The sequence below is a fragment of the Ilyonectria robusta genome (assembly GCF_021365365.1).
Source record: "Ilyonectria robusta strain PMI_751 chromosome Unknown BGZ61scaffold_13, whole genome shotgun sequence".
In the NCBI taxonomy this organism is placed as follows: domain Eukaryota; kingdom Fungi; phylum Ascomycota; class Sordariomycetes; order Hypocreales; family Nectriaceae; genus Ilyonectria; species Ilyonectria robusta.
In genome coordinates this window covers 637,127-661,801 of record NW_025764447.1, presented here as the reverse complement: position 1 = coordinate 661,801, position 24,675 = coordinate 637,127, and the positions used below count along the sequence as shown (strand labels likewise).

The 24,675-nt window shown below is 49.0% G+C and overlaps 7 protein-coding genes across 7 annotated transcripts; 5 read left to right on the top strand and 2 right to left on the bottom strand.

Moving 5' to 3' along the window:
* Window positions 1–504: 504 nt before the first annotated feature.
* BGZ61DRAFT_355463 (uncharacterized protein) lies at window positions 505–2,381 on the top strand (the record flags this gene model as incomplete). The annotated part of the gene is made up of 3 exons (XM_046240705.1): window positions 505–558; window positions 624–1,420; window positions 1,631–2,381. 3 exons carry the CDS (start codon window positions 505–507, stop codon window positions 2,379–2,381), a joined length of 1,602 nt encoding a protein of 533 aa, XP_046102796.1.
* Window positions 2,382–2,505: 124 nt separating this feature from the next.
* BGZ61DRAFT_454432 (uncharacterized protein) lies at window positions 2,506–3,382 on the top strand. The gene is made up of 2 exons (XM_046246223.1): window positions 2,506–2,630; window positions 2,678–3,382. Exon 2 carries the CDS (start codon window positions 2,806–2,808, stop codon window positions 3,265–3,267), a length of 462 nt encoding a protein of 153 aa, XP_046102795.1. The 5' UTR covers window positions 2,506–2,630; window positions 2,678–2,805; the 3' UTR covers window positions 3,268–3,382.
* A 2,478-nt stretch (window positions 3,383–5,860) lies between these two features.
* BGZ61DRAFT_355467 (uncharacterized protein) lies at window positions 5,861–6,280 on the top strand (the record flags this gene model as incomplete). Its single annotated transcript, XM_046240706.1, has 2 exons — window positions 5,861–5,974; window positions 6,104–6,280. The coding sequence occupies 2 exons, from the start codon at window positions 5,861–5,863 to the stop codon at window positions 6,278–6,280; spliced, it is 291 nt and encodes a 96-aa protein (XP_046102794.1).
* An 893-nt stretch (window positions 6,281–7,173) lies between these two features.
* Window positions 7,174–9,058, bottom strand: BGZ61DRAFT_454429 (heterokaryon incompatibility protein-domain-containing protein). Its single transcript, XM_046246222.1, has one exon. The coding sequence runs from the start codon at window positions 9,050–9,052 to the stop codon at window positions 7,211–7,213; it is 1,842 nt and encodes a 613-aa protein (XP_046102793.1). The 5' UTR covers window positions 9,053–9,058; the 3' UTR covers window positions 7,174–7,210.
* A 1,419-nt stretch (window positions 9,059–10,477) lies between these two features.
* BGZ61DRAFT_533946 (uncharacterized protein) lies at window positions 10,478–13,309 on the top strand (the record flags this gene model as incomplete). Its single annotated transcript, XM_046254079.1, has 2 exons — window positions 10,478–10,908; window positions 10,963–13,309. The coding sequence occupies 2 exons, from the start codon at window positions 10,478–10,480 to the stop codon at window positions 13,307–13,309; spliced, it is 2,778 nt and encodes a 925-aa protein (XP_046102792.1).
* Window positions 13,310–15,487: 2,178 nt separating this feature from the next.
* BGZ61DRAFT_548100 (uncharacterized protein) lies at window positions 15,488–20,238 on the bottom strand (the record flags this gene model as incomplete). The annotated part of the gene is made up of 6 exons (XM_046255385.1): window positions 15,488–16,314; window positions 16,374–17,389; window positions 17,475–18,476; window positions 18,536–18,745; window positions 18,780–19,628; window positions 19,838–20,238. The coding sequence occupies 6 exons, from the start codon at window positions 20,236–20,238 to the stop codon at window positions 15,488–15,490; spliced, it is 4,305 nt and encodes a 1,434-aa protein (XP_046102791.1).
* A 1,233-nt stretch (window positions 20,239–21,471) lies between these two features.
* BGZ61DRAFT_355021 (AAA family ATPase-like protein) lies at window positions 21,472–23,482 on the top strand (the record flags this gene model as incomplete). Its single annotated transcript, XM_046240679.1, has 4 exons — window positions 21,472–21,621; window positions 21,679–22,447; window positions 22,509–23,170; window positions 23,231–23,482. The coding sequence occupies 4 exons, from the start codon at window positions 21,472–21,474 to the stop codon at window positions 23,480–23,482; spliced, it is 1,833 nt and encodes a 610-aa protein (XP_046102790.1).
* Between the last annotated feature and the right edge of the window lie 1,193 nt (window positions 23,483–24,675).

The following is a 24,675-nucleotide window of genomic DNA, read 5'->3' as shown; positions in this document are numbered from 1 at the left end:
ACCAATCCGCAGTCAGCCCCCAAGTCGGGTCGGTCTAGTGAGATAGAGTACGTTTGCCAAGCCCTCTAGCGACCGACCCTGAAGATATTAAACCCGATAGACGAGTGCACTACGGATACTCGAGAATACCCACGAAGGATCACATCACATCACTGTACTAGGTACAGCAGAGTGCAGGGCGAGAAGCCAATTGTCGAAGCGATGGGAAGAGGGATTCTCGGAGCCACCAATGACATTCGCTGCAGAACTGCTGCGCCTCAAAAGGGGGAAGCTCGTATTGGCCGGCTCGGACTTGTCTCCAGTTCGTCTCAATGCGCGTCTAACCCGTTTGAGTGGAAGGATCCAGGCTTGAAGATGATGTCAGTTCCCCTTGATGCCGGAGCTCAGGTAGAATCTTGGTGTTGGGATTTTATCTTACAAATCGAATTGTAAGGGGAAACCTGAAGCCTACAACGCAAACACCACTTCCGCTGGGATTTTCAAGCTCCATCGCCCCGGGAATCAATGGCGCGACGAGGAAGCCGCAAGGTCAGGACCGGCTGTTTGACGTGCAAGCAAGTCTCCCGCACGCAACCTCACCGAGCCTCACATCGCCCGTACTAACCATAGCCAGGATCCGCAAGGTGAAATGCGACGAGCGCAAACCGATCTGCGAGCGCTGCACGTCGGGACACCGCAAATGCGACGGCTACGCGCCGCCCACCATCTACACCGCGCTCGCCATCTACCGCCCGCGCCAAGCGCTCCCCGGAATCCACGCCGCAAGCGAGCGACGGGCCCTGCAGTTCTTTCGCGAGACGGCCGGGCCGTTTCTGTCGGGCGCGACGGACCCGCAGTTCTGGACGCGGCTGGTGATGCAGTTTAGCTGCTACGAGCCCGCCGTGAGGCATTCCGTCGTGGCCATCAGCGCCCTGTATGAGCAGTTCAACGCTGAAGCCGAGGGGGATGTTCGGCTGCGGGACAATCCTCTGGCGCTGCGACACTATAATGCTGCGATCCACGAACTGAAAACCATGGATAGTCCGGCCGTGGTGCTGCTCGTCTGCATTCTGTTCACCTGTATTGAGTGCCTCCAGTCCAACCGAGAAGCCGCCATCACACATTGCAAGTCCGGTATTGCCATTATGGAAAATGCCACGTCTGTCCCCTCATGGGCGAAAGAACACCTGCGGCCCATTTTTAGACGGTTGAGCATGCTTCCTTTCTTCTTTGGAAATAGTAGTGACGATGTTCCCAATCTCATTGCATGGGATGAATCTGTTCCGATTGAATTCTGCTCATTCTCCGATGCGCAAACTATGATGGACGACATCTTTTGCCGGACGGTGCGCCTTGTGCGATGGGGCGATGCACATCGGATCGGAAATTTGAGACACCAGCCAGTTTCGTTAGAACTGCTGGCGGAACAAGAGAAGATAAGGTCCCTCTTGGAGCAGTGGTTGATAATGCTCGCAAACTTCGAGGCCGGACTTGCTTCGACAGGTATACCCGTTATCCACCATTTCAAGCTTGGAGACGATTGTATTAAAGAGATGATACGAGGATTTCTCCTTATGCGCCATGAAATCTGTCGAATCTCGAGATATCAGCCGGCCTCGGCCGGACTACTAGCAGAACAGGAGAGGATCAGGACTCTCTTGGAGCAGTGGCAGCTTTTATCCGCAGACTTTGACGTCGGCCTAACGTCACTAACCACAGCAACGAAACACTTCAAGCTTGGCGAAGACTTCATCAAAGAGATGCTACGAGGCTTTCTACTCATGCGCCACGAGATCTGCCGGATCTGGTCGGAAATGGCCTTTAGCGCTGACGAAACCGGCTACGATGCGTACCTCGATAGTTTCCGCTGGCTGATTGCCCGGGCCCAGACTCTCAACACCACCGTCCCAGACGCGTACCGAATGACGACCAAATCCGCCAAGTTCATTTTCGAGACGGGCGTCATCCCCATGTTATTCTTCATTGCGATCAAGTGTCGCTGCTTGGACACGCGACTAGAAGCCCTGCGTCTGATGAAGATCCTTGGCATTGCCCGCGAGAACCTCTGGGAGGTGAGCACCACGCACGGCGTTGGTCGGCGGGTTATCGAGATTGAGCACGACGTGCTCTTGGACGAGTCTGACCGGCCGTCGGCTCCGGCTTTGCGCCCTGGGCTGCCGCCTGACGAGATGAGAGTGCGAGATACTTCGACGGAGCCAAAGGCATCTGTGCATACCAGCATGCGTGGCTTTGAGATACGTGGCAGGATAGTGGGATTCTTTATGCGCACTGCGGACGACACTATCTATCTCCATACTGAGTTCCTTGCCTCCGAGGGAAGCGGCGTTTCTCCTGGGAGGACTCGTCCAAAAGTGCCAATCAGGCGTGTAACCACAACTTAGCAACAGGGAGCCTAAATAATAATCTTGTTACCAAGATCCTCAGCCTAGTGCAAAGGGTCGATGGGCGGTCAAGTGCGCGGGTCTGAGTGACAAACAAGCTTTCGCTATAGTATCGACGAACATTGATACTATCGTTGGCACGACTCTAAACCAGGAAGAGAACCAAGGAGCGTCAACCCAAAATTATCAACAAGATTCCTGGTGTGGGGGGGTAATCATTTGAAAGAAAGAGAGGGCACTGTGGTTATGGTAATCGAAAAGAGATGGAAAAGTTTTCAATTGCTGACCTGATATAGAAGGAGCCGTGTTTTAAGTGAAATAATGGAGCAGAGCATATTGCAAAGCGTTTATTTCATCACCTACAGCCCAGAAGCAGCTGGCTGCCTGGATAGTAGGTTGCCCTTTTCCAACAAAGACATTAATTATGATAAGCCGTTGCACCATGACCCAAAGACTACACCTGAAGAAATCGATAAGCCCTGCAGGTGCTGAGAGTGTATGGTTTAATAATGTGTCGCATGTGCATAGCGGGCGAAGGAGAACCATGGATAATGTTGTAAAAGGCAAAGAAATCGAGAGAACTGGCAGTCGGTCGAGTCACTATGGGCTGGGACAGGTCTGGACCTTTTTTTATTGTTACTTTTTAACCCCTGCCCAAGCAACAACAATGATCTACCATAACCCAGTCACGAAGTCTGAATTAGAACGTGGAAGACGGGCTGGATGTTACGGCGCTTTCCTAATCGGATTCCACTTCTGCTTCGGGACGCCCGGATCCTCTTCCGCACACCCGGCTAGCCGCCGCAAACAAGCATACTACTCCACCATGAGCTTCAACCGCAGAAAAGCATATCTTATTCGGCACGGATGCACTCTCCCGAGTTAAAAGGAATCGATGCGCCTCGTATTATAAGCGCTAACGCTCACCCCCCTCCCCCAGTCAGAAATTCTGTCTGAACTACACCCCTAGGGTCTCCTTTAAAGTCCCGCGCACTGCTCATGTAACGTCGGATAATGTAACACGTATTCCATTGTCATGCTCAGGAAGCGGGGTCCCAGAAATCGCTGTCTCGCTCCTCAACTCCCCCTCATTCCTTCAAAACTCTGAATGGGATCTAACTATAAGAGGGAATTGCGGGCAACAAGCAAGGATGGCAATATGTTGAGTACCCGAAGAATCAAAACAAAATGACTCGCATATCAAGACCTTCTCATGGATGTTATTGTGGGAGACCCACTTAGTGTAGATCGGGCCGAAGAGAGAGAGCGGATGAGATCCAGCAAGGGAATCTGAGCGAGAGGGATTTAGGTCGTGGCCAGGAAGGGGAACATGCAAATTGAATATTTCAGACATCAAATGTCTTTCCGTACAATGTACAAGGGGGTGGAAAATGCGTACAGGCTGCGACAGCTTGTTCGGAGTTACAAGAATTGTACACTTCAAACTAAAGAAGCAAAAGGCATGTCGGCCAATTGTTTGAGAAGTGCAATCATTTCAAACAGCAGTAGGTAATGTTAGAGGTCAGGCTTTGTGGACTTCGACTACTCTCATTACCAGTCCAAACACAAAAATAACCAACGCGCTTAATGCGGAGGGCTTCAGGCTCGAGGGTATATTATTCACGATGACTTAGTAGGCATAACAGCCAAGGGATAATCGTATGCCCAAGACACTAAAACTCTTGGCTGCACCTAAGAGCTAGCCCTGCAGACCATGCATTCTTTTCTAAGGCCACTCCGTGCCTGAAGACAGTTTTCCTGTTTTCTTACAATATCTATGCCAACAGATCACTGCAATATCCCTCCTAGGAGCTCTAGGAGCACTTGATAGATTCGACAAACCTGGAACTTAACTTGAGGACTCCCCCACCAGTCCATAGATGGAACATGAGTTCGAATGAAGAATCCCATGAGCTAGTTGCGAATTTCGTAGGTAAAAGGCCAGATGTGCAGGACATCATACGGTGATGCTAGTCACTAGCCGTTCGACAGTCTTCTGCACGCCACCTGCCCCCAGGGAGACTACAGCATCTCACGTTCGCTTCCACGTTCAATGCACCCGTCTCCCTCTCTTGCTCTCTGTTGTCGAGGTTGTGTGGGAACCTGCTCGGCAGCTCGGCCCTCGGTTGAAACGGTTAATGGTGACGGCCGAAAAGTCCATCACCAGCAATATGTTCCACCGGTTTGAGATCGGGCTATATTTTGGGCTCCTATCCTCGAATGGCCTGAGTGTTTTACAAGGGTATGCATGGCCAAAAGTCCCCCCGAGAATGCTGGGATTATACGAGCCACCTCGGCCTGTTCGGAAGCAACCGATCGATTCCGATGTAACAAACTGGGAGCCCCTCGATCTACCTAAGCTATCGGTCACATTTTATTTCCATACCTAAAGATGACTAGGCAGCTTATGTTTGTGTGGTGATGGTGATTCTTTTTTCCCTCAGCTGCAAAGACAGATGGATTCGACAAGATGGGGCAAGGTCAAGGGCTTGCGGAAGCAGGTGGAAATACTCTCAATCGGCCATGGGATCGCGAGAAGAATTTTATTTGCCTCATATAGATTATTGCTACTTCAAAATGGCAGAGAATGTACTCGTGGCTGTCTTCGATTGGGCCGAAGTTCGATATGTTGATGCGCGTCAGACTGCCAGCGTGATTTGATGCTTTTTGTCGCATTAACCCCACAAGGCAAACTTCTGGAGATTAGAAAGGAATGGCAAGATCGTATCTCCCATTTTACATTAGTAAATAAATAAACATCGGCTGGCAATTTTTAAACCTGCGGGAGTGTGCCAATGCTTCCGCCGGGACCGAATCGGGACCGAATCTCCTTCATTCGAATGCACATGCAAGAGGCGAAGGTTCACTGCGACCTTCCCTGTACGGATGGTCGGGCGACGAGCCGTACTCTATGCAGCTACGACTTGGGAATGACGACAACAAAGAACATCGCCATTTTCTTATTTTGCTTCTTCTATGGAGAGTTAAGTAGTCTGCTTGCTTGTCTGAGAGACTGAAAACAGGTGATTGAATTCAAAGAGAGGCGACGGGAGTAAGGAGTCTCAGAAGAAAAAGGGCTTCCCGGACTGAATTGTGGGCTTCCACACCTCGCCACTGCTATGGGAGTATCGAGCTAGGCGACAGAAACACTGCAATGCAACCGGCAAGCTGCATCGGTCTAGTTATCCAAGGATTCACAGCCCAGCGGCGCGAATGCATGCATTGATACGAGATTAACCGTATGGAAGGGACCTTTGCTGAATCCTCCGGCTCCCTGGGTAAACTCATGGCACAGAGTTGTAACTGGGCAGACATCGACTGAACAGGCAGCGTGTCTGACTTTGAAATGGGTATAATAAGCACAGGAGTTGTTCGTCTTCCATGAAATTCAAGTCAGCAATCTTGCACCACAAGTCTACATTCAACTCCACATCACTACCAGAAAACACCACATAATCCAAACGGATTTTCTATACATCATGAAGGCCGCCTTTTTCGCCACTTTTCTCTTGGCCTTTGGCGTTTCCGCCATGCCCGAGCCCGACAATGTGGTGATCACCGAAGGTGAATTTACCTACACGGGTATCGACAAAGTAAGCTCCTAGCCTATCTGATATTGGAGCCCGTCGCCAAGGCGGTCACCAATCCATCAGCTCCCATCTTTCAGATTCGTCTTTCTACAGCTTAGGTGCTACAAGGCACTAACATTGCCATCGCTTTAGGGAATCTTGACCAAGCGCCACCTCGAAGCTCGTTGCGACTGTTTCCCATGCTACTCGCCCCATGCGGACTGTTCGCCTGGAAAATGTCAGTGTGCTGGTGCCTATGGCTGCTGGTCATGCAATGGGGGCCGGACCCAGTGCCAGCCCGGACCTGGTTCTGGACAGTGCTGGACTTAAACGTGATGGCTCCCTACTTAAGCTCAGGGGGAGGGATGGATATTGATTAAGCAATTGGCTTTAACCTTAAGCTTTTAGCTTCTAGCCTTTAGCCTAATCCTTCTCTAAATAGCATTCACTTCCTCTTTACTCCAATCCTACTAAGCCCCATGTTCCATCTATCTCTTCCGCTCCGGAGTATAAGACTTTACAGTATTATACAAAATGTGAGATAAATTATCCTACCATATGTAGAGGTAGTATTACATATAGTATCTTGTCCGTCTTTTTGTAGTCTTTATGTAAGCTACAGCCAACCACCCACTTCGGGCAGTCGGCAACAAATTCGCACAACGCCTGCATGCACTAGCTGCACCGAATACAAATTTCACTAACTCACAGCGTGCATAAATTGCACGTACTTACAATTCAGACGTTTATTTGGACGAAGTTGTTAGGTGCAAAAGCAGAGAGCGCCTTTGGTACCAGTAGCAACGCTCCAGCGGCGTTTGGTTCACAGGTCGAATGTCTTACGCACAGTCGGAACAGGGTTTCTCTAATAAATCTCGCCTACTAGCTCCATCCCCCCTGGTGTGCATTAGGAAAAGAGATGGATGCTAACCCGTTGCAGCGTGACTGTTTCGCTTGCAAGGAATGGCTTGGAGCAGCACTATTGCGTTGCAGAGTTTCGGCCTGGAGAGAAACCTGTCAAGCCTTGCACTCCACGCAACAGGGACTGCTCCTTGTTGTTGATAGTAAACCCAGCTCGCTTAAAGCCTTGCCCCTTGGTTCATACTGTGGGATGGTTAAGAGATATCTCATACCTCTGAGGAGGTGTTTATTCTCATTCTTCGTCCCGTTCGCCAAGAAGTGAGGATTCCAGATAGAGCCAACAGTCTGACTAATTCTTGTAGCACATTTCTGAGTACTAATAACGCGGAAGCTAAGAATTCATATGATCTCAAACATCTGGCCGTTGTCCTGCTCGAGGCCCTCGACAAGTTCTCCATGCATGATGCCGTGGACATATGCATCGCCCACCAATTGATACTGATGGCCCACAGGACGCAGAATCAAGCAGAAGGGAGCTCCAAACATGACGACAATAACATCTCCTGCCCGTGTCAAAAAGGGTCCGACCCCCATCCTACCATCTTGTGTTGTAATGAAGGTGCGGTTTGACATGGCCGTCTGCAAGCTTGCAATGAATGGCCCCACAAATGCGGTATATCTTGTACCTTCGGGCTCTCCCGCCATGAAATCCACTGGTATAGACTTGAACCCAAATGCCACCTGTTGCTTCAATGCGAAGTCGGCTGGGGCAGGGAAAATCGTGTCTTCCCCAGTCCAGTCGCCGTTCAAACACAAGGTCCGCCAAAACGTTTCCCTGTCAGACTCAGGCAGGCCTTTGTAAAGATCCCTGAGAGCTTCGAAAAACTTGTCCTGGCCAAGTGACGTGGATATGCTCTGGATGTTCTGAGACGCCGGATCAAATTGCTTCTCTGCTACCATCAAAGGACCAATCACCTTGTCGATTTCTCCAACAAATACACCGAGCGACGACAAGGAGTTGAGCGTGGCATTAATTGATACGACTGCGGCTCTAGTGCCTGCTGCTTGGAAGTAATCGTTTTCCATGGCCGGTATCAACCCTTGGCCGCCGTGAAAATCGACGTCAAGTAAGTCCGGAACCCAAGAAGGATTGGTCGGCATTTCTCTACACCGATTGCCCAACAGCACCCTCAAGGATTTATATCTCTCAATATGCGATGACACGAAACTCATAAGCACTTGCTCGTAGCTCGTAGAATAATCCGGCTTAAGGATGTTGCCGTCCTGGGCCATACCAAGCAACGCATAAAGCTTGTCTCGCGGGTCGGTTGCCTTGAATCTTGCAGTGACGCGCAACAGCCAGTCTGTATTTCGATTCTCCCCGCCAGTGCAGGCAGCCAGCGTCTGAGACATAGTAAGCCCCGGTGGGTGCCCGTTAGTGAGCATAGACCTAAGTGGCTCGTCCAGCTCGTGAGTGTCGGTCCGAAAAGTCTTGCCCGATGTGTTGGTGATCATGAACAAAATCAAGCCACAAAAGTGGTCGAACTGGGTCCTCTCAAACCGCGTCGTTCCACAGTAGAATATGCCAGATGCCTTGGTAAATCGTCCTCGAACCGCAAGTTCTTGTATTATCCAGACTCTGGTCCAATAGGGCCGTTCGAGAAAGCGCCACAGGGCTGGCCAGTTCTGGCTACGTAGCGGAAATCCAAGCCATTCAATGAAGTCTGCAGCGGTTTGGATAGACCCATCGCTTGGTGGTTCCTCGCCCTCACCCTCGAGTATCTCGCCTTCATGTTCTCGTACCCAGTCCCCGAGTTTACGGATGAGCTCCACCGCACCATCACTCTCGTTGGCTGCCTCTCCAAGCCATGATACAGTCGTCTTAGCCTTAGAGTAGATATTGGCCATCATCTGCACCTGAGCGGTTCGCTCCGCAATGTCATTCTGGTTAATGCAGACGGCGTCTACCCAGAGTAGTCGAGGACGATTTTCGTATCTCAGATGCCGTAAAGCTGACTCAAGATTTGGTGTGACTCTGTGCTCAGTACCCTGGAGGAGAATTCTTCCTGGAGGAGTGTTGTCGCCCCAAACGTACGACAAGGCGTCGTAGGAAATTGACTCGTCTAAATCCACGGCCTGCAGATCGCATTCGACGTCTGAGCCTAGTAGGGCCGGCTTCACCGTCAAGAGACGTATCTGCTTTTTGTTTTGGGCGAGAGGATGATAGTGAAAACCTGACATGGTGGGCGGGGCCGTGATGGACAGGAAGTTTCGGAGGTTTTGTTAACTTGATATAATAGGAAACAGCTTGTAGATGAACATATCGTGTTCGGATGTGTGCGGGGTAGCGAGCGTCGGTGCCTATCTACTCTTTACTCAGCTATCATATTCGAGGTTAGGCTGACTGCGACATGCAAGTTAGGCTGCCGAGGCACGTCAGGCTAACTGAGGCGATCCTTTTCCGCGCGCTACTCAAATCAGATTGAAGGCTGCGAATGAAGTAAGGTACATGGAGCGATGAGAAGCGGCTGTCCTCGAAATGTCTCGGTGGCATTTCCAAGAAGGTTTTGTTTCTGCGATTTCTGTTGTCCCCAAAGACCTGTGATACAGAATATCAAATTAATTAGACTGATTTCATTTGCTGCACATGGTTCGGAACGCTGTAACAGAGTACTTAGACAGACACCAAGGTCATTTCTTTTTACAAAATTGAAACCCAACCCTCTTTAGCTGCAGACAAAATCCTAGTGATACAATATATACTGTGCATTTTAACACTTAGAGCTCCTTTCCAACGACCACCCAGTACAAATGCGGTGGCTTAATTTGCAACAGTGGGCCTAAGACCTGGTTCGTTCCCGAGCTCACCTGGTCGGTATGACCTGTGGAGACTTGGCAGGACCAAACAACCTAGTCAAAAAGCCAGAGGTGATCATCAAGGGAAGACCGACAAACAAAAAGGTCATCAAGAAAAATACAAAGAACCTTGGGTCCGAGAAAAAAAGGCCGAGGGGTTTTAATAGAGGCCGGTAGACGAGAATCATGAAGGCTGAGACGGGCCAACGAATCCATGGCCGCTCGTCCTTGGTGAGTGGCACAGTCGCAAGCTCGCCACTTATTGCCCGATTTTCATTCGAAAAGCCCGATTCCTCTTTCAACGATTGTTTAGTCAGCGAAGCTCCTGCGGTGTTCAGAAAACGAGGCTGTGCAGCGTGCTTACCAGCGATTTGCCTAGGCCACCGAAGACCGCCTAGAACTGCTCTTGTACTGCCTTTTGCCCTGAACATTATTCTAGCAGGGTAGCAAAGGCCAAAGCTTGGATGAGTAGTGGAAAATCCGGTTGAGTATAGTTCAATAGACAGATGATGGTGAGTATTTTAGTTCGTTCAGGTTAAGTTTATTGCTGCTAAACTCGACGCGAAATTCGGCGTACAATAACAACGCGGGGTAGTCAGGTGACATCTGACGTGTTGATGACTGCGGCTGATCATCCGAAATAAACGACTGCTGCCTCTCTTTCAATACCCACGGTTCATCATAACCCATTCTCTCAACGAGCCTGGCCCTTTGCCGCCGCTATTGTCAATCTTGTTGCAAAGCCCGTGTTTCCTTCTCAGTCGATACGTCGGTTTCTCCTCCTCGCGGCTCGTTCTATAACCTGACAGGATGGCCGAGCTGGCCGCGATCGGCCTCGCAAGCAATATCCTTCAATTCCTAGAACTTGGAATAAAACTCTATTCCAAGGGCCGGGCAAAGTACCAGTCGGTTTCAGGAATTAGTGAAGAGGACGAGGAGCTCATTACAGACACACAGCGCGTTCGGTCTCTAGCGCGCCTCATACACGAAGGGAATTCCATTCCAGACAAGCAGCTCATTGAGGTTCATTTGTACGAAATCGCCAGGTCTTGTGATGTTGTCGCCACCGCTCTCATCGACACTCTTGACGAACTAGGCGTCGGAACGGGGCGCAACCGTCGATGGGAAAGTTTCCGCAAAGCACTCCGTCAAGAGTTCAAGAAAACAGAGATTGAGAAAAGGGAAGGACGACTGAGAAATTTGAGGGAAAATCTCATTCTTCATCTTGTCACCACTTCTAGGTAGGTTGCTTTTGCAACACGCTTATGCGCAACAAGCCGGCTAATTCATTGCAGCAACCGACAATCTGTCACCCTGACAGTGGTGCAGAATCTTAAAAGCCAGAATGAAAAATTGGAGGCCAAAACCATGACCAAGCTAGAGTCTATCCAATCGCTATTGCAAAATACTCAGGCATCCGATGCAAACAGATCTGTCGAGATCATCTCACACCTTGATCAGTTGGCAGCCGAAGTACGCAGCGTCCAGAGACAACAAAAGATTCTGTCAAGTCTGCTATTCTCGAAGATCAAACAGAGGCACATCGCTATTCAAGAGCATCACAAAGCTACGTTCCATTGGATCTTTACTGCCAACAAGACACGGTTCTGCGAGTGGTTGGAACACGGCGATGGCTTCTTCTGGATTAGTGGAAAAGCTGGAAGCGGCAAATCAACTCTCATGAAATTCCTTGCCACTCACAACGACACTCAGGCTAAACTTCAAACCTGGGGTGGGCCACGGCGGGTTGTCATGGCTAGTCATTTTTTCTGGAGCGCTGGAAACGCAATGCAAAAGTCACTCACAGGACTCTTGCAAACCCTGCTCTATCAGGTTCTAAAAGAGTGCCCCGAACTGATTGAAGTCGTCTGTGATTCTCGCTGGAAAACCTTTGAGTCTACACATTCCGACCCTTGGGACGATGCGGAACTGCTTTCGGCCTTCAACGAACTTTCCCATCAGAATCTGTCTTCGCTCAAGTTTTGCTTCTTCATTGATGGGCTCGATGAGTATACCGCAGGGGCGAAGCGCTACCATGGCACGTTCAGCGAGCTGATCGAAGTCTTGAAAGCAATCAGTTCTTCTGACTCGATCAAGATTTGTATATCTAGTCGGCCCTGGAATGCCTTTAACGATTCGTTTGGCCAGGGAAACTGGAATCTTCAGCTCGAAAGTGTTACCAAAGAGGATATCAGACGATACGTGCAAGATGAACTAACTAGCGACCCACACTTTCAACATCTGGCACTGAGGGACAGTCGATGTACTCAAATTCCAGACACCATCGTCACACGAGCTCAAGGAGTGTTTCTTTGGGTCTATCTCGTTGTTCTCTCGCTCAAAAGGGGTCTCTCTGATGAGGACAACTACTCGGATCTTCAGCAAAGGCTGAACCAGCTCCCAGACGACCTTGAGGAATACTTCAGACACATGCTGCAATCCATCGAAACAGTATACTGGGATCAAACCACGAGGATCTTCAGAGTCGCCATCGAAGCTGAGCAATCTCTACCCCTTCTCGGCTTCGAATTCTTGGAACAGGAAATGGTCGATCCTGGATACGCGATCAGAATGGAGACGCGACCGCTATCAGCAAAAGCGATCGCGATCATTTGGCAGAGATTGAAGAAACGTCTCAATGCTCGTTGTCGGGACTTGCTATATGTCCATGATGAAGCCGGGGAAGTGGGGCTACTCAGTTTCCAAGTCGACTTTTTGCATCGAACCGTCAGGGATTTCTTCCTGGATACCAACGTCATCGACGAAATTTTCAGGCAAAGACCTACTCGCCAATTCAATCCACATTTGTCTCTCTGCAAGATGATGCTAGCACTAAGCAAGACTCTTGATGTCAACAACACCCATTCTGAAGTCTTCAACCACATATTCATTCTTGCGGACAGCTTAATGTATTATGCTTGGCAAATCGAGAAGAACTGCCTACAGTCTTCACAGGATGGAGAGAATCAACAAGATCAATCTCGCCCTACCGAAGCTTTCAACATCCTAGATGAGCTAGACAGGTCGAACTCGGAACTGTTGAAGCAGTTCGGCTTCCACTGGACGAATTTGAAGGATTCACCAAAAGGAATGTTCCAAGAGTATGGAAAAAAGACATTCCTTGCCAGCGCCATACAAAGCAGGTTGTTCATGTATGTCGAAGAGCGGCTTCGTCAAAATTTGACACAGCTCCGACAAAAGCGCGGCCGCCCTCTACTTGATTACGCACTTCGCCCGACTATGGTTACCCCACTGAGAGTTCTCAGTCTAGAAGAAGGCCCCGAATTACGCATTGTGAAACTGCTGTTGGATTTCAAGGCAGACCCGAATCACAGTGTCTATGTCTATGACGGGAAGACTGCCTGGGAGCTCTTCTTGGAGGCTTGTTTCCAACATGCGGGAAGTGGACTTGACATTGATAACAATATCGAGGACATCGGGGCAACCATTCAGCTGATGATATCACATGGGGCAAAGACGCCCTGCTCTCTTAAGCTTGATGACGGTACAGTTGTCGACATTACGGATATCGTAGACAGACTCGGCTTGTCAACATATCAGACGGGACAAATCAAACAGCTCATCGAGAAGAATGGAAGTAAACAATCTGTACTTTCGTGGATCACTTCATGGGTTTCTTAGAATGAAGAAACCCACCGAACAGTAGCTACACATTGGCGAGAACAAAAGGAACAGATTAAATTGATTTTGATAGCTAAATATTTCCACTTGACTTAGACTAACTCATCATGAAGCCACTAGTTTTTAGACAATCGAGATGAAGCTGTTCGCTTGGACTTTCACCGAGAGGGAGGTTATGCCAATCACTTAGGGCCGACACGCAAGACTCGTACTACATACTTCCGACACACTTCATTCCCGATCTTGTAACGACTGGGCTAACTTTTAGAAAATTATGTTCACTTCAAGGTTGTATCAAATCGTCAAGTGAAGAGTGATTTGCCTTTAGTCTTCCAATGCCCCCGGCCTCTTGACAAGGTACATGTACGGAAACCCCACTCGTGTCTCCCAACCAAGCTCAAGACTTATAAGGCCCCCACAGTTGATTTAAAACTATTCCTACCATTCATCTCATACTACCTTTTCGTCGTCCGGCTCCAGTTATAGCAGCTTTTCCACCAATTTCTATTCTAATCTTATTAAGACATTGAGGTTTTGTCTAATCAATCCCGATATTGCTTTTGACATCTGGCCTGGAGCTATTGCTAAGACTAAGTCCATTACTTCACGAGGGGAGTCTCCTTTTCCATCTGCATCTACACTGAGAATGTATGGAGGAACGCTACTTCCAACATTGCTAATCTCCGAACTCAGTTCTTGTTGACATTACAAGGCTCAGATAACCCAATATGGAGCCAATCGACGTTAGTACCCTATAGAGGCTGGACTATTAGAGATACAACTATATCGCTGCTATTCTTATTTAAGCGAAACCTTGAAAGGAATTGTAAGAAGAAGGGCGGACTAATGTTCAGATAGGTCTTTGTTCACTCGCTCTCTTTGTGTTTTTCTTCAGTTTTCACTTTGCATCGTTCAGCACAGATCCATATTGAGTGTATATCACCTCGTGCTGAACCAATACCAACGCATACGACCATAGCTCTTAGAAAATACGGGATCCCGTCAAATTCTGGTCTGCTAACGATGTGCCTCTACTTTTTGAATCCCACGCCTCCAAAAACGGAGTCTCAAGGCCCCTAGTTTCGGAGGCGTTTAATCCAACCCTTGGACCAGAAATCCATGCAATAAAGGTTTCTAAGCGCCCACCTCAATGGTTCGCACAAGGGCTGTCGAGCCCAATTCCGGACCGCCAGTATCTCTTACCACCGACAACCTCAGATACAACGAACCAAACCGAAATCGATGCCTTGTAGACCTCCGATTGATTGAATCCCTCGACGACAAGACGCATATCAAGGATACCCAAGGTGGCCTTCTTACGGATTCGTACAAGTGGATTTGGGCCGCAGGAGAGTTCCAACGGGAGCGCCTGGAGCAAAGCGCGCATTTTCCGTACCTTTAAAGCCCCCATCAAAAAGAGGAGAACCCAGCAAGTCACGACCTCAGATTCTCACGTATCCAGGCACTGCACCCATCACTGTCTTGGGGAGCCCGTGGATTCTCGCGTATCCGCGCTCATACCTCGGCTGCTCCAAAGACGGCTGCCCCGCTCCTAACACAGTGCTGGGTGCACATGATCGAGCGTGGAGATGCGAGAATCCATGGGTACTAATATCATTTCAGCTGCCTTATGACCGAACGTGTGCAACTAGATCTGCCGTGACCACCTAATCACCTAACACGCTGTGATCCCGTCTACTTCCCAGTACTATTGCTCCTAGATATAGAACAATCTAATTATGGTTCAGTTCTAGGACTTTCGTTAAAGGGCTGGAAACGAGGATCTGGGACCTATAAAACACCCGAGGTTGACTTCGCGCCTGGGGTTGTTCGTAAAGGCTAGACGACTCGGACATGATCGCGAGCTTGAGTATCAAAAAACGGGGACGAGAGCAGCTGCTAGACTCTTACTCAACTAAAAAAGGTTGAACAGAGCAGATATGGGGTCAACGGGGGACTGAGAGGAGTTGAGAAAAGAGACCGTGAAAGGGGTCAGATGTCCTAATTCTACGTGTCGCTTGAGTTTCATCTCACAATGCTAATATACTTCAAATTAACACCAATGAGATATTCTTCATTCTGTATACGGATGATCTGAATAGACCTTCAATCAGTGAATGATGAATAGATCACAAATTCATAGCATTACCCTGAACTTTACATACTAATGCCGAACTCCTATTTGCCTGGTCTGAAAGTCAGAAAGCCATTGCACCAATCACATATACCCTCTAGGTCAACGTCATCTTGGGTGTTAAAGTATTCCATCTTCCGCACAAGACGTCCCTCGTAGAACGGATTGATTGTCTGCATAGCGTGTGTGACGACTGCCTCCTCGCTCGGAGCGCACCAACCACCCAGGTCGAGGTCCTCATCAACGAAGAAGCCTACAGCTGGGCATGGGTAGTTTAGTGGTGGATCGTCCTCCGCCTCCAGCTCACCGCTGCCCATGCCAAGCAAGAGGAGCCGAGTGTTGCTGTGTCGTAGCTGTATCTGGAAATGGCCACCGTAACTCCCAATGAGGACAATGCCCCCTCGACGGTCATCTCCCATGCCGTCTCCGCGTGGGAGATAGTGAACTTGCCGGCACGATGCGGACCGGGGGAGCATCACGGGGAGCTGTGGAACGAGAATGGCCGGCATACCCTGGGCAGGCCGGAAGAGCTCGAATCGAAAGACTTTCAGTTGGGTGCCACTAGGGCAGAACAGCAAGTGGTCTGCGGTCCACGTAAATGTGAAGGGGAGCTTGGCTAATGAAAGCCCGGTGACTGCGCCGAGGGTGATTTTGGCTTTATGTATGAGCTGGGGAGGACTTCGGGTTGTTTTTTGTTCAGACAGGCGGTGTGTGGTGACTAAAAGCGAGAGAATAAACTCTTTGGAGGCACTGGATCTGCACTCTGCTGAGGTGCACCGGTTCGAGACGGATTCCATCTGCCCCTCGAGGCTGGCAATGTGGAGATGTCGTCCGTCTGGGGAGAATCGAGGCTTCACGCAAATCTGTCGAGCTGCAACGTCTATCTTAGTACATGGATCAACTCGTGTCGGGCTCAAGACGGCGACTTACTCTGAGGCGTGGTGGGAGTCATTGCCCGGATGAAATATGTGTTCTGCTCGTAGTCGGCAAAAAGTACCTCGCCGCCACCCAACGGCCAAACTGCCAACGGCTCTGTGGGATGTAGCAGCGGGGGTGAGTGGTACAACATAGTAGGAATTGGGTGCTTGTAGTAAAAAAGACGCTCTGGAGGACCCGTGCTGACCCTGTAGATTGCAACCCTCGCCGTGATCTGGTCTCTCGGGTCCATGAACCGCCCTGGCGTGCCAGGATATCTTGGACGGTCACTCTTTGGCTGGAAAAAGTCGCCCTCGATCTCATCCTTGTCGCCCACTAGTTTGCTGGAGTTCACGACAACCTTTTGTCTTGGTTGAGTTTTTTCTTCGTCGCCTGAATCGCTGTCCGAGTTTTCAGAAGCTGTGTCGATGTCGTCGTCCGATTCATCTGCTGAAGTTGTATCCTCACTCTCGGACGACGATGGCTTATCTAAGCCATCAGAGCCAAAATCTTCCGTGTCAAGTTCAGTCGACCCATCGCTATAATACTCGTAAGCCGAGTTCTCTTCTTCAGAGTCGGCAAGATCCTCATGGTTCAAATCATCACTGCTGCTGCTGCTGCTGCTGTAACCTGACCCATCGCTGCCTGAGCCGTCTGCAAGACTGGTGGAGACTCCAGGTTTACGCATCCTCAATGACAATTTTTTCTTCGATATCTTTTTCGCCTGCTTACGGACGTCGCGACTGGTGATGATGATAATGTCTTGCCTTTGATCCAAGTCTGCTGAAAGTCTGTCCACGTCTTGCTCGCTTGAGGTTTGGTCCAGCAAAATTGGCGTGCCAGTTGTGTCCAGTGTACTAAGTATTGTGTTCCCAAACCTGAAACTGCCCAACTCGCTCGAGAAGGCAACAGATTTTGCCGCATTGGAACGAAAGTCAATGTTGGAGCCAGGCAGAACGGCAGTCGATACAACCTCAAAGGGAGCTGGATGGCTGAGATCCCATGTTTGCAGATGGATTTCATCCTGATTACTAAAGAAGCAAGCCTGTTAATGATATCCCATGTATGATGTAGGTAGGATCAACAAGGCTCTTCGAAGAACCATTATTCACGCACCTTGAACTTATAACCATAAACTGTAAGTTAGACGACGAAATCGCTTCACCAATGAAGAACTCCTTGTTGAGATGATAATCAAATGAGTTTTGAGTCAGCATAAAACTCCGGTACCTCTCTTTCATATTTCTCATGAAGTTATTTGGGCCAAGGAGCCCAGACAAGCAGCGATCAACTTCTCCTCGAAAATAGTCACCCGCGAGCTTCTTGCACCCGTCCACAGTGCAGGTTTTGGTACCTTGGCTCAGGAGATAACCCCACTCGCTAACAAAGTGTCGGTAGCAACTTCTATACTCCCAAGTCTCCGCTGCCTCGTCCTCAGTGGTCTCCAGCCCTTGAAGCACGGTGAGCCACTTGGGGAAGGCTCGGCGGAACATAAATCGCGAACGGGCAATTCCGGCCTCCATGGCTGAAATTTGCCAAAATTGCGAAAACTGGTGTTCGACGTACAAACTCTGCGTCTGCAGAAGAGTTTGAAAGTTTGGCGATTGGAGGAAGTCACATAATCTCGCTTGTAGCTCGGGCGATGCTTCTAGGTCATCTAAATGATGGCACCAGTATTTCGCGCAGTACGTCAATAGAGCGTCTTGCTGGGCGTCGTCATGTTGGCGAGACGGAGGCACATAGCTGAAATTTTTAGGCACTGGTTGCAGAGCCGAGTATCTGCTTCGAGATAGGTAGCGGAGGCCGAGTTCTCCCACTTTAGCTGGAGAGATGGTGAATACATATTCCGATTGGCCTCGTGCATCTGTACACAGCACATTCGGGTTATTTGTGACGAAGTCTTTGACAGTCGAGTGACAGAGGCGGTGTAGTGGACTCTCAGGGCTGTTTGGATCATATTCCACTTTAACCAGCGGGGCAAAGAGTCGATGCAAGTTCTTCGGGGTTCTCATCGGGTCCAATGCCTTGGCCGGACCTGATAATTCACTTGTCATGGCTTCTCGAATCTCGTCGAGATGAAGAGGTCTGCGGGCGAAAGCAATAATAGAGAACAAAAGGCTGTGAGAATGTTAGACTAGTGACTGAAGACTATCGTAATGTCCTTTCATATCGCATACCTGATGTATTCGCGCTGGTCCTCTGGATACTGTAGGTAAATGCGCCGGTATAATTCAGCCAAGTCGTTGGGAATCATGGATGTGATGAGCCGCTTAATGTCATAGACACTAAAGACGCCGGCTGTCAATTTCTCGGCCATCAGTTTGGCGTACAGGAAGTTGCCGTTGGACTTCTCTTGTAAATTCTCTAAAGCCCACTGGCCGACTACGCTGGTTAGCGAATCCAAGTCAAAAGTGATCTGACCTTGCCTGAAGAAGTTGGATTGGGCTCTCACATGGCTTTCCGTCAACTTCTTGGTTTCTCTCGGTCTCGTCTCCCAAATTTGACAACCGCTCTTCCAAATAGCCGTTGACGTCTGGTTTGTTATGATCATCAGCGTTGATGACTAGGGTCTGATTGAGGTCTAGGAGCCGCCTCAAGCCATCGGCATCTTGAGAGCTGATCCAGATCTTCAGCTCAACTAGGGAATTCTTTCCAAGAACACTGAATAATCTCCAGATCTTTTCCACCGCTTTCAGTGATTTGGACTCGCCGAACCCATCGAGGAACACATAGAGGCTGATTCGATCTGTAGCTGATATCATCCCATGTTCTTGTGAATTGCGGTGTCCATGTTCGAGAAGGAGGTGAGTGACTTCCGTAAGACTTGAAATGTTCATCTCAGCGGTCTCGATATAAGCGGCAATGCGGTCGGCGACGCGGCTGTCTCGTCTCTGAAAATGTGTGAAAAGCTGGTCGACAAGGATGGCTGTTAATCGGACACCGTAGAGTCCAGACTCTTTACTCGCCGAGTCGACCACCACTTGATCGTCGAAGCGGTAGAAGTAGTAGACGCAGACTCTTTTCTGTTCGTTGGCGATGTGATCAATGGCCGTGGAGCAGAGATATGATTTCCCAAATGCTGGTGAACCTTTCAACCACAAATTTGGAGAAGCCTGCTCATGTGTTGAATTCAACCAATTTTGGAAGTCGGAATGTTTTAGCAGCCACTCGCCACTGCCCAAGTGTCGGGTTGAGAGATGCTCAGAGTGTAGAGCGCTATTCCTGTTGTTGTCTCGCTCTGCGCCAAGCCATCTTCTTACGTCCCGGTACCTATTATCTGTAGAGCTAGATTAGAATCGAGAAACCTTCCCACAACTTCTTATTATCGGTAGTCTACCTTTCTCGGTTCTTAGTTGTGTTGTTCGAAGTCCCTGAAGATCCTCACTCAATTCCTTGACGTGCTTATGGACATTGAGTAGAGATTTTCTGAAACTTAGCCGACAAGTCTTGCGAGGAACCAGGATAGTCAAAGTACTTACTGGGAATCTGCAAGGAGTATCGTATTGAAATGCTGTCTAGTAATCTCAAGCAACCTGAGCGAGGGCTTCAACTCCTTGTCAAACTTTGACCCTCGAAGTAGTTTAGAGATAGGCTTGCTGTCGAGGTAGTCCCTGATAATCTTGGCTGCGCTCTGGGATCTGATTATGATGGGCTGAAGGTATCCGAGAGATGACATGTGCACCTCATCATCGTCACGAAGCTCTAGGTACGACCTGAAGTTGCTCATCACCATGTGAAACTCGGACAGAGTTTGAGAAAGACTCTCTGCCTCGGCGACTGGGAGCTGGGAGGGTCCGACGTGCTTCTTGGCTAGCTTGACACATGCAGCTATTCCTTGCAAAAGGCCGGCCGTGCCCGCTATGAGGCTGAATGGGTCCATTATATCGTGACCTACCTACCAAGGTAAGGTATGATGTGGAGTTGTCGCGCACCGCAAAAAAGCCTTGTTGGCGATGACTATCATCGCTAGTCGTGGGAGAGCCCAATATTTAAGAACAGAAGACTATGACCAGTAATAATAGTAAGGCTTGGTCTGAGGAGGTGCAGAGGGCCCATACTGAATCTTTTTGGACAGAGCCATGCGAATCATACGTGTTCCGGCATGCTGAATCGGCCTCAGATTACTAAACAAACATTAACCAAGCATGGGCTTTGAGAGACTGCTATTCGTTGTACCTACCTATGTTGGGGCTGACAGGCTAACTAGTGTCGTAATGCCGAGGTTTAGTTTGAGGCATACTGATTGTGCAATACCTGAGCTTACGTGGCTATGCTTCATTCGTTGGTTCGCAACAGGCATCAGCGACCGCTATCGCAGTATAGTAAGGAAGACAGGCTAACTGACGACGTGGCGCTGAGGCATGACTTATTGCGTGCTGCATATGCATTGCTTGAAACTACTTGGTAATGTGGTATGACTTGATTCGTTCGCTTGTGAGAACGACCGCAATGGTGACTGCTGCTGACTGCATGTTGAGGCCGCCAGGCTATCAAGAAGTGCAAAACAAAAGTTCAGGCTTCGGTTTTTGATTGGTCTGTGGATCGATTGCCTTGAAATAATCTGCCTAAGACAGGCAGGCGCAGAAAGGCAACCGAACTTAAGTAGGTAGGCATAATACGAATTCGTGTCGAGCGTCCATTCTGTGCGGTAGTGTGCACTCCCATCGTCTGAAACCTCTATTAAACTCCTGTGTGCGTGCAACACGCCTTCAGTCGCTGTATAGAGGAAGAGTTGGACAACCACCCTCACAGGTAGCATCAAACCTCTTTCACCCCACACCTGCAACGGAAACGCAAATTTCAAGCCTGTAAAATATTTTGCCGATGGACCATGTGGACAACAACAAGGACGACTCGAAAGCGGAGTCAAAAAGAACGCGTAAGATCTTGCGCTTTGATGAGGTGTAAGTTAAAACACCCAATTTGAAGAAGAAGAAGAAGGTTTTATGACTAATTACTGAGCCATATCCATCAGCTTTGATGTGTAAGTATAGAAAGCCCGACATGGTCACCGCTTAGGTAAGGATGAGTAGCTAACATTACCTCAAGGAATGCGAGCCAGACACGGCTCATTCCATCAGTCAAGTCAGCCCGCAAAAAGCAGAAAAGTCAAATGAAATTCCTCGTCGTTCGCAGACAGATAGACGGAAAAGGCCTACACACTGGGACAGAAGTCGATATCAAATCTGAGTCGGTTGCTCAACTCATGCGAGATATCAACGCGGATGTGGAGGGGATCTCGCTTCTGACAAATCCGCCCGTGGTACGGAGCACAAGCCTTGTTTCAAGAGACTCCTGAACTATGACTGATTTAAATAAGGTACCGTTGGAACTGTTCTACCACAACAGACTGATACTCCAGGAGAAGCTGGACGAGGCCAAAAACGCTGTGCCAGTGAATGAAAGCATGGTTTTGGACCTCGTGGAGGTCAACAAATTTGTGGAAGAAGAGTATGGCGAGCACAAAGCTCGGCTTGAGCCTCTACACGCAGAAGGCGAAATCACCTGGGAAGATATGTGGACTATCTTCCCGCCTAATGTCCTGGTGTACAGATATCACAACCTCGTCGAGCAGGACCAGATCATGAAGTTTCGAACGATGAGTATGGCGACGCGTTACGATAAGTCGAGATATTGGGACCTGAGCTGCCATGTAGTTGCCGATGATGGCGCCAAATTTGGCCTTGCTGACGAATACTACGGCATGGAGATCGACGAATTCGTCGGGACGCGCAAGATCTCGGATCTGCCTCTTTATCCACTCAGTTTCAAGGCCAATGCCGCTCAGCTACACAAAGAGGCCCTAGAGCGAGGTCGCCGGTTTGCAGATCTTAGCAAGCCACGGATTATGAAGACTAGTGGTTCAGCCATGAGCGAGAAGCGCGATGGAGGTTGGAAGCCACACTGCTACAAATTCATGTCTCACGGGAGGGTCATCGTCGACCCTCCTGGATTCCGCTACTTCAACTCCAACACTGCCTTCACATATAAAGTCCACAGGAACTTTCCTCGGACTGGTCTTACCGATGAGCAGCTCGTTATTTGCACGCCAGTTATTTTGGGTTTCAGCTTCGGCGACAAAAAATGGGGTGAGTATTCAGCTCTGCTTTCTATTTGTCCTCCTATACTTACTCTGTTTCCTATTGCTAGGTGGCTTTGCTATGGCCCGGCTCGTGGATATCACCTGGAATATGCAAGCTTTTCAAGATCTTGTGATGGACGAGGAGAGGAAGAAGATAATCCACTCCTTGGTCAAGCAACATTCTGCCCAGGACGATGAATTTGATGACATCATCATGGGAAAAGGCAAGGGAATGATTTGCTTATTCAGCGGACCGCCAGGCTGCGGTAAGACGCTGACGGCCGAGGCTGTAGCTGAGGTAACCAAACGACCACTGTACAGCGTTTCAGCCGGCGACTTAGGCGTTGACGCATATGACGTTGACGAAAACTTGAGTCGCATCCTGAATATGACGGAAAACTGGAATGCCGTACTCCTCATTGATGAGGCCGATGTCTTTCTCGAGCAGCGAACCCAGAATGACATCGGGAGGAACGCCATTGTTAGCATCTTCCTACGACAGTTGGAGTACTTCCAGGGAATCCTCATTTTGACGACAAATCGGATTGTCCAGTGCGACATGGCCTTCAACAGTAGAATCCATGTCAAAGTCTCGTACCCGGAGCTCGATGAGCGAGCCAGAGAGGTCATCTGGAAGACGTTCCTCATGAAAGCTGGCACGAGTGTTGCGGTGAATGTGAGCGACGAAGATGTGTCACGCCTGGCACAGATACCAGTGAACGGCAGACAGGTAGGGTTAATGCTGATTTGCACTCTATATAAGTTGAGTCTGCTAATAGAACAACCTCAGATCAAAAATATTGTTGGTTGCGCTCGGGCAATTGTCAAGGAGTCGGAGAGCGTAGTCTCCGTTGACCACATTCATGGTATTTTGAGAGTCACAAGCTCGTGGCCAACGGATGAAACGCCGATGACAAACGGAATCCACAAGCAAGAGAGTCAAAAAGGCGATGAATCTTCGCCAATACAAGACCTAAGTTTACATCGGACCTCCGATCTCATCCCGGGTTCTTATAGGGTTGAGTGGGGTATTGAAGGATGAGTTTTGTCTGCGTACCTATAGCATGAATGTCAGATATGAGTTTATAAGTAATGACTTGAGTGTTATATTTGATTAACGTGGTTCATTATGACTTGGTAAGAACTGTTCATCCAGTAACTAGGTATTCGATATCTAGCATTAGTATTATTCTTTTTTTTACCACTTTTTATTTTGCACTATACATACTGTCGTCCCCACTCCGGTGTGTGAGCCACTATGCCCCTTAGGTCTTCAAACTCGGCAATTGAGATGTTTTACGGTATCAATTGCCGGAAATGTAATATTGGGAAGACGCTTATGTTTGAGACTAATGCCTTGAGTATCAACATATGCTCCAGTCCGCGGTGAAAGCTTTGTTCTACGGCTCCCCTTCTCCAAACTGCAAACCAAAGCAGGAGGGGCTGTGGAGGCAACTTGCCACGCTTCCCAGCTATCTGTCGAGAACGGGTCGTTCCACTCATAATATTAAATCCTCCCTGCTGTGTTTCTCCTTCCTCTTTTCGACTCCCTCATCACGATGGCATCCTTTCGTAGATCAGCCAGCCAACGCCCAAATCGAGCACATACGACCATAGCTCTTAGAAAATACGGGATCCCGTCCGCTCTCCCTTAGTCAAGCTGAGAAGCGGCGAATTAGTACTCGGGTCGGTGACGACCGGGGAATCCTCGCTGTTGTATGTTTTTTTTTTTGGGGGCTTTTTTTGCATCTAATTTTGACCTGTGGTGCTTGGGAGTGGAGATCGGCCTCGTGGTGGAGTTCGGGACAGAGCTTTATTAGCGCTGTCAGTGGTCGAAGTAGAAACGAGACAGTGACCCGTACTAGTTTAATAAAAGCACATAATTAATATATTTCCATATTTAATAAGTCGTTGGTTCGTTCCTGTAATAGGGTGGTTCATAAAATCACTTTAGAAACTCACATGTCATTCTTTTTCTTTCTTACGGTGTCGACCCGATTGGTTTACTAACGATGAGGAATAACTTATCTGTCCCGATATTTGGATATCAATTTAGTTTCTACCAAGGTTAGCAATTCGTCACGAAATCAGCCAAGAGAAGAGAAATCCCCAACCGCTGACCAGACAATAATGCGTTTGCACTCGTACAGTTATGCGTAACTCTGACCCTTGACACAGTACTTTGAAATGTTCGTACCGCACCCTTTCTTGCAGAACTTCGTCGTCTTGCAACAA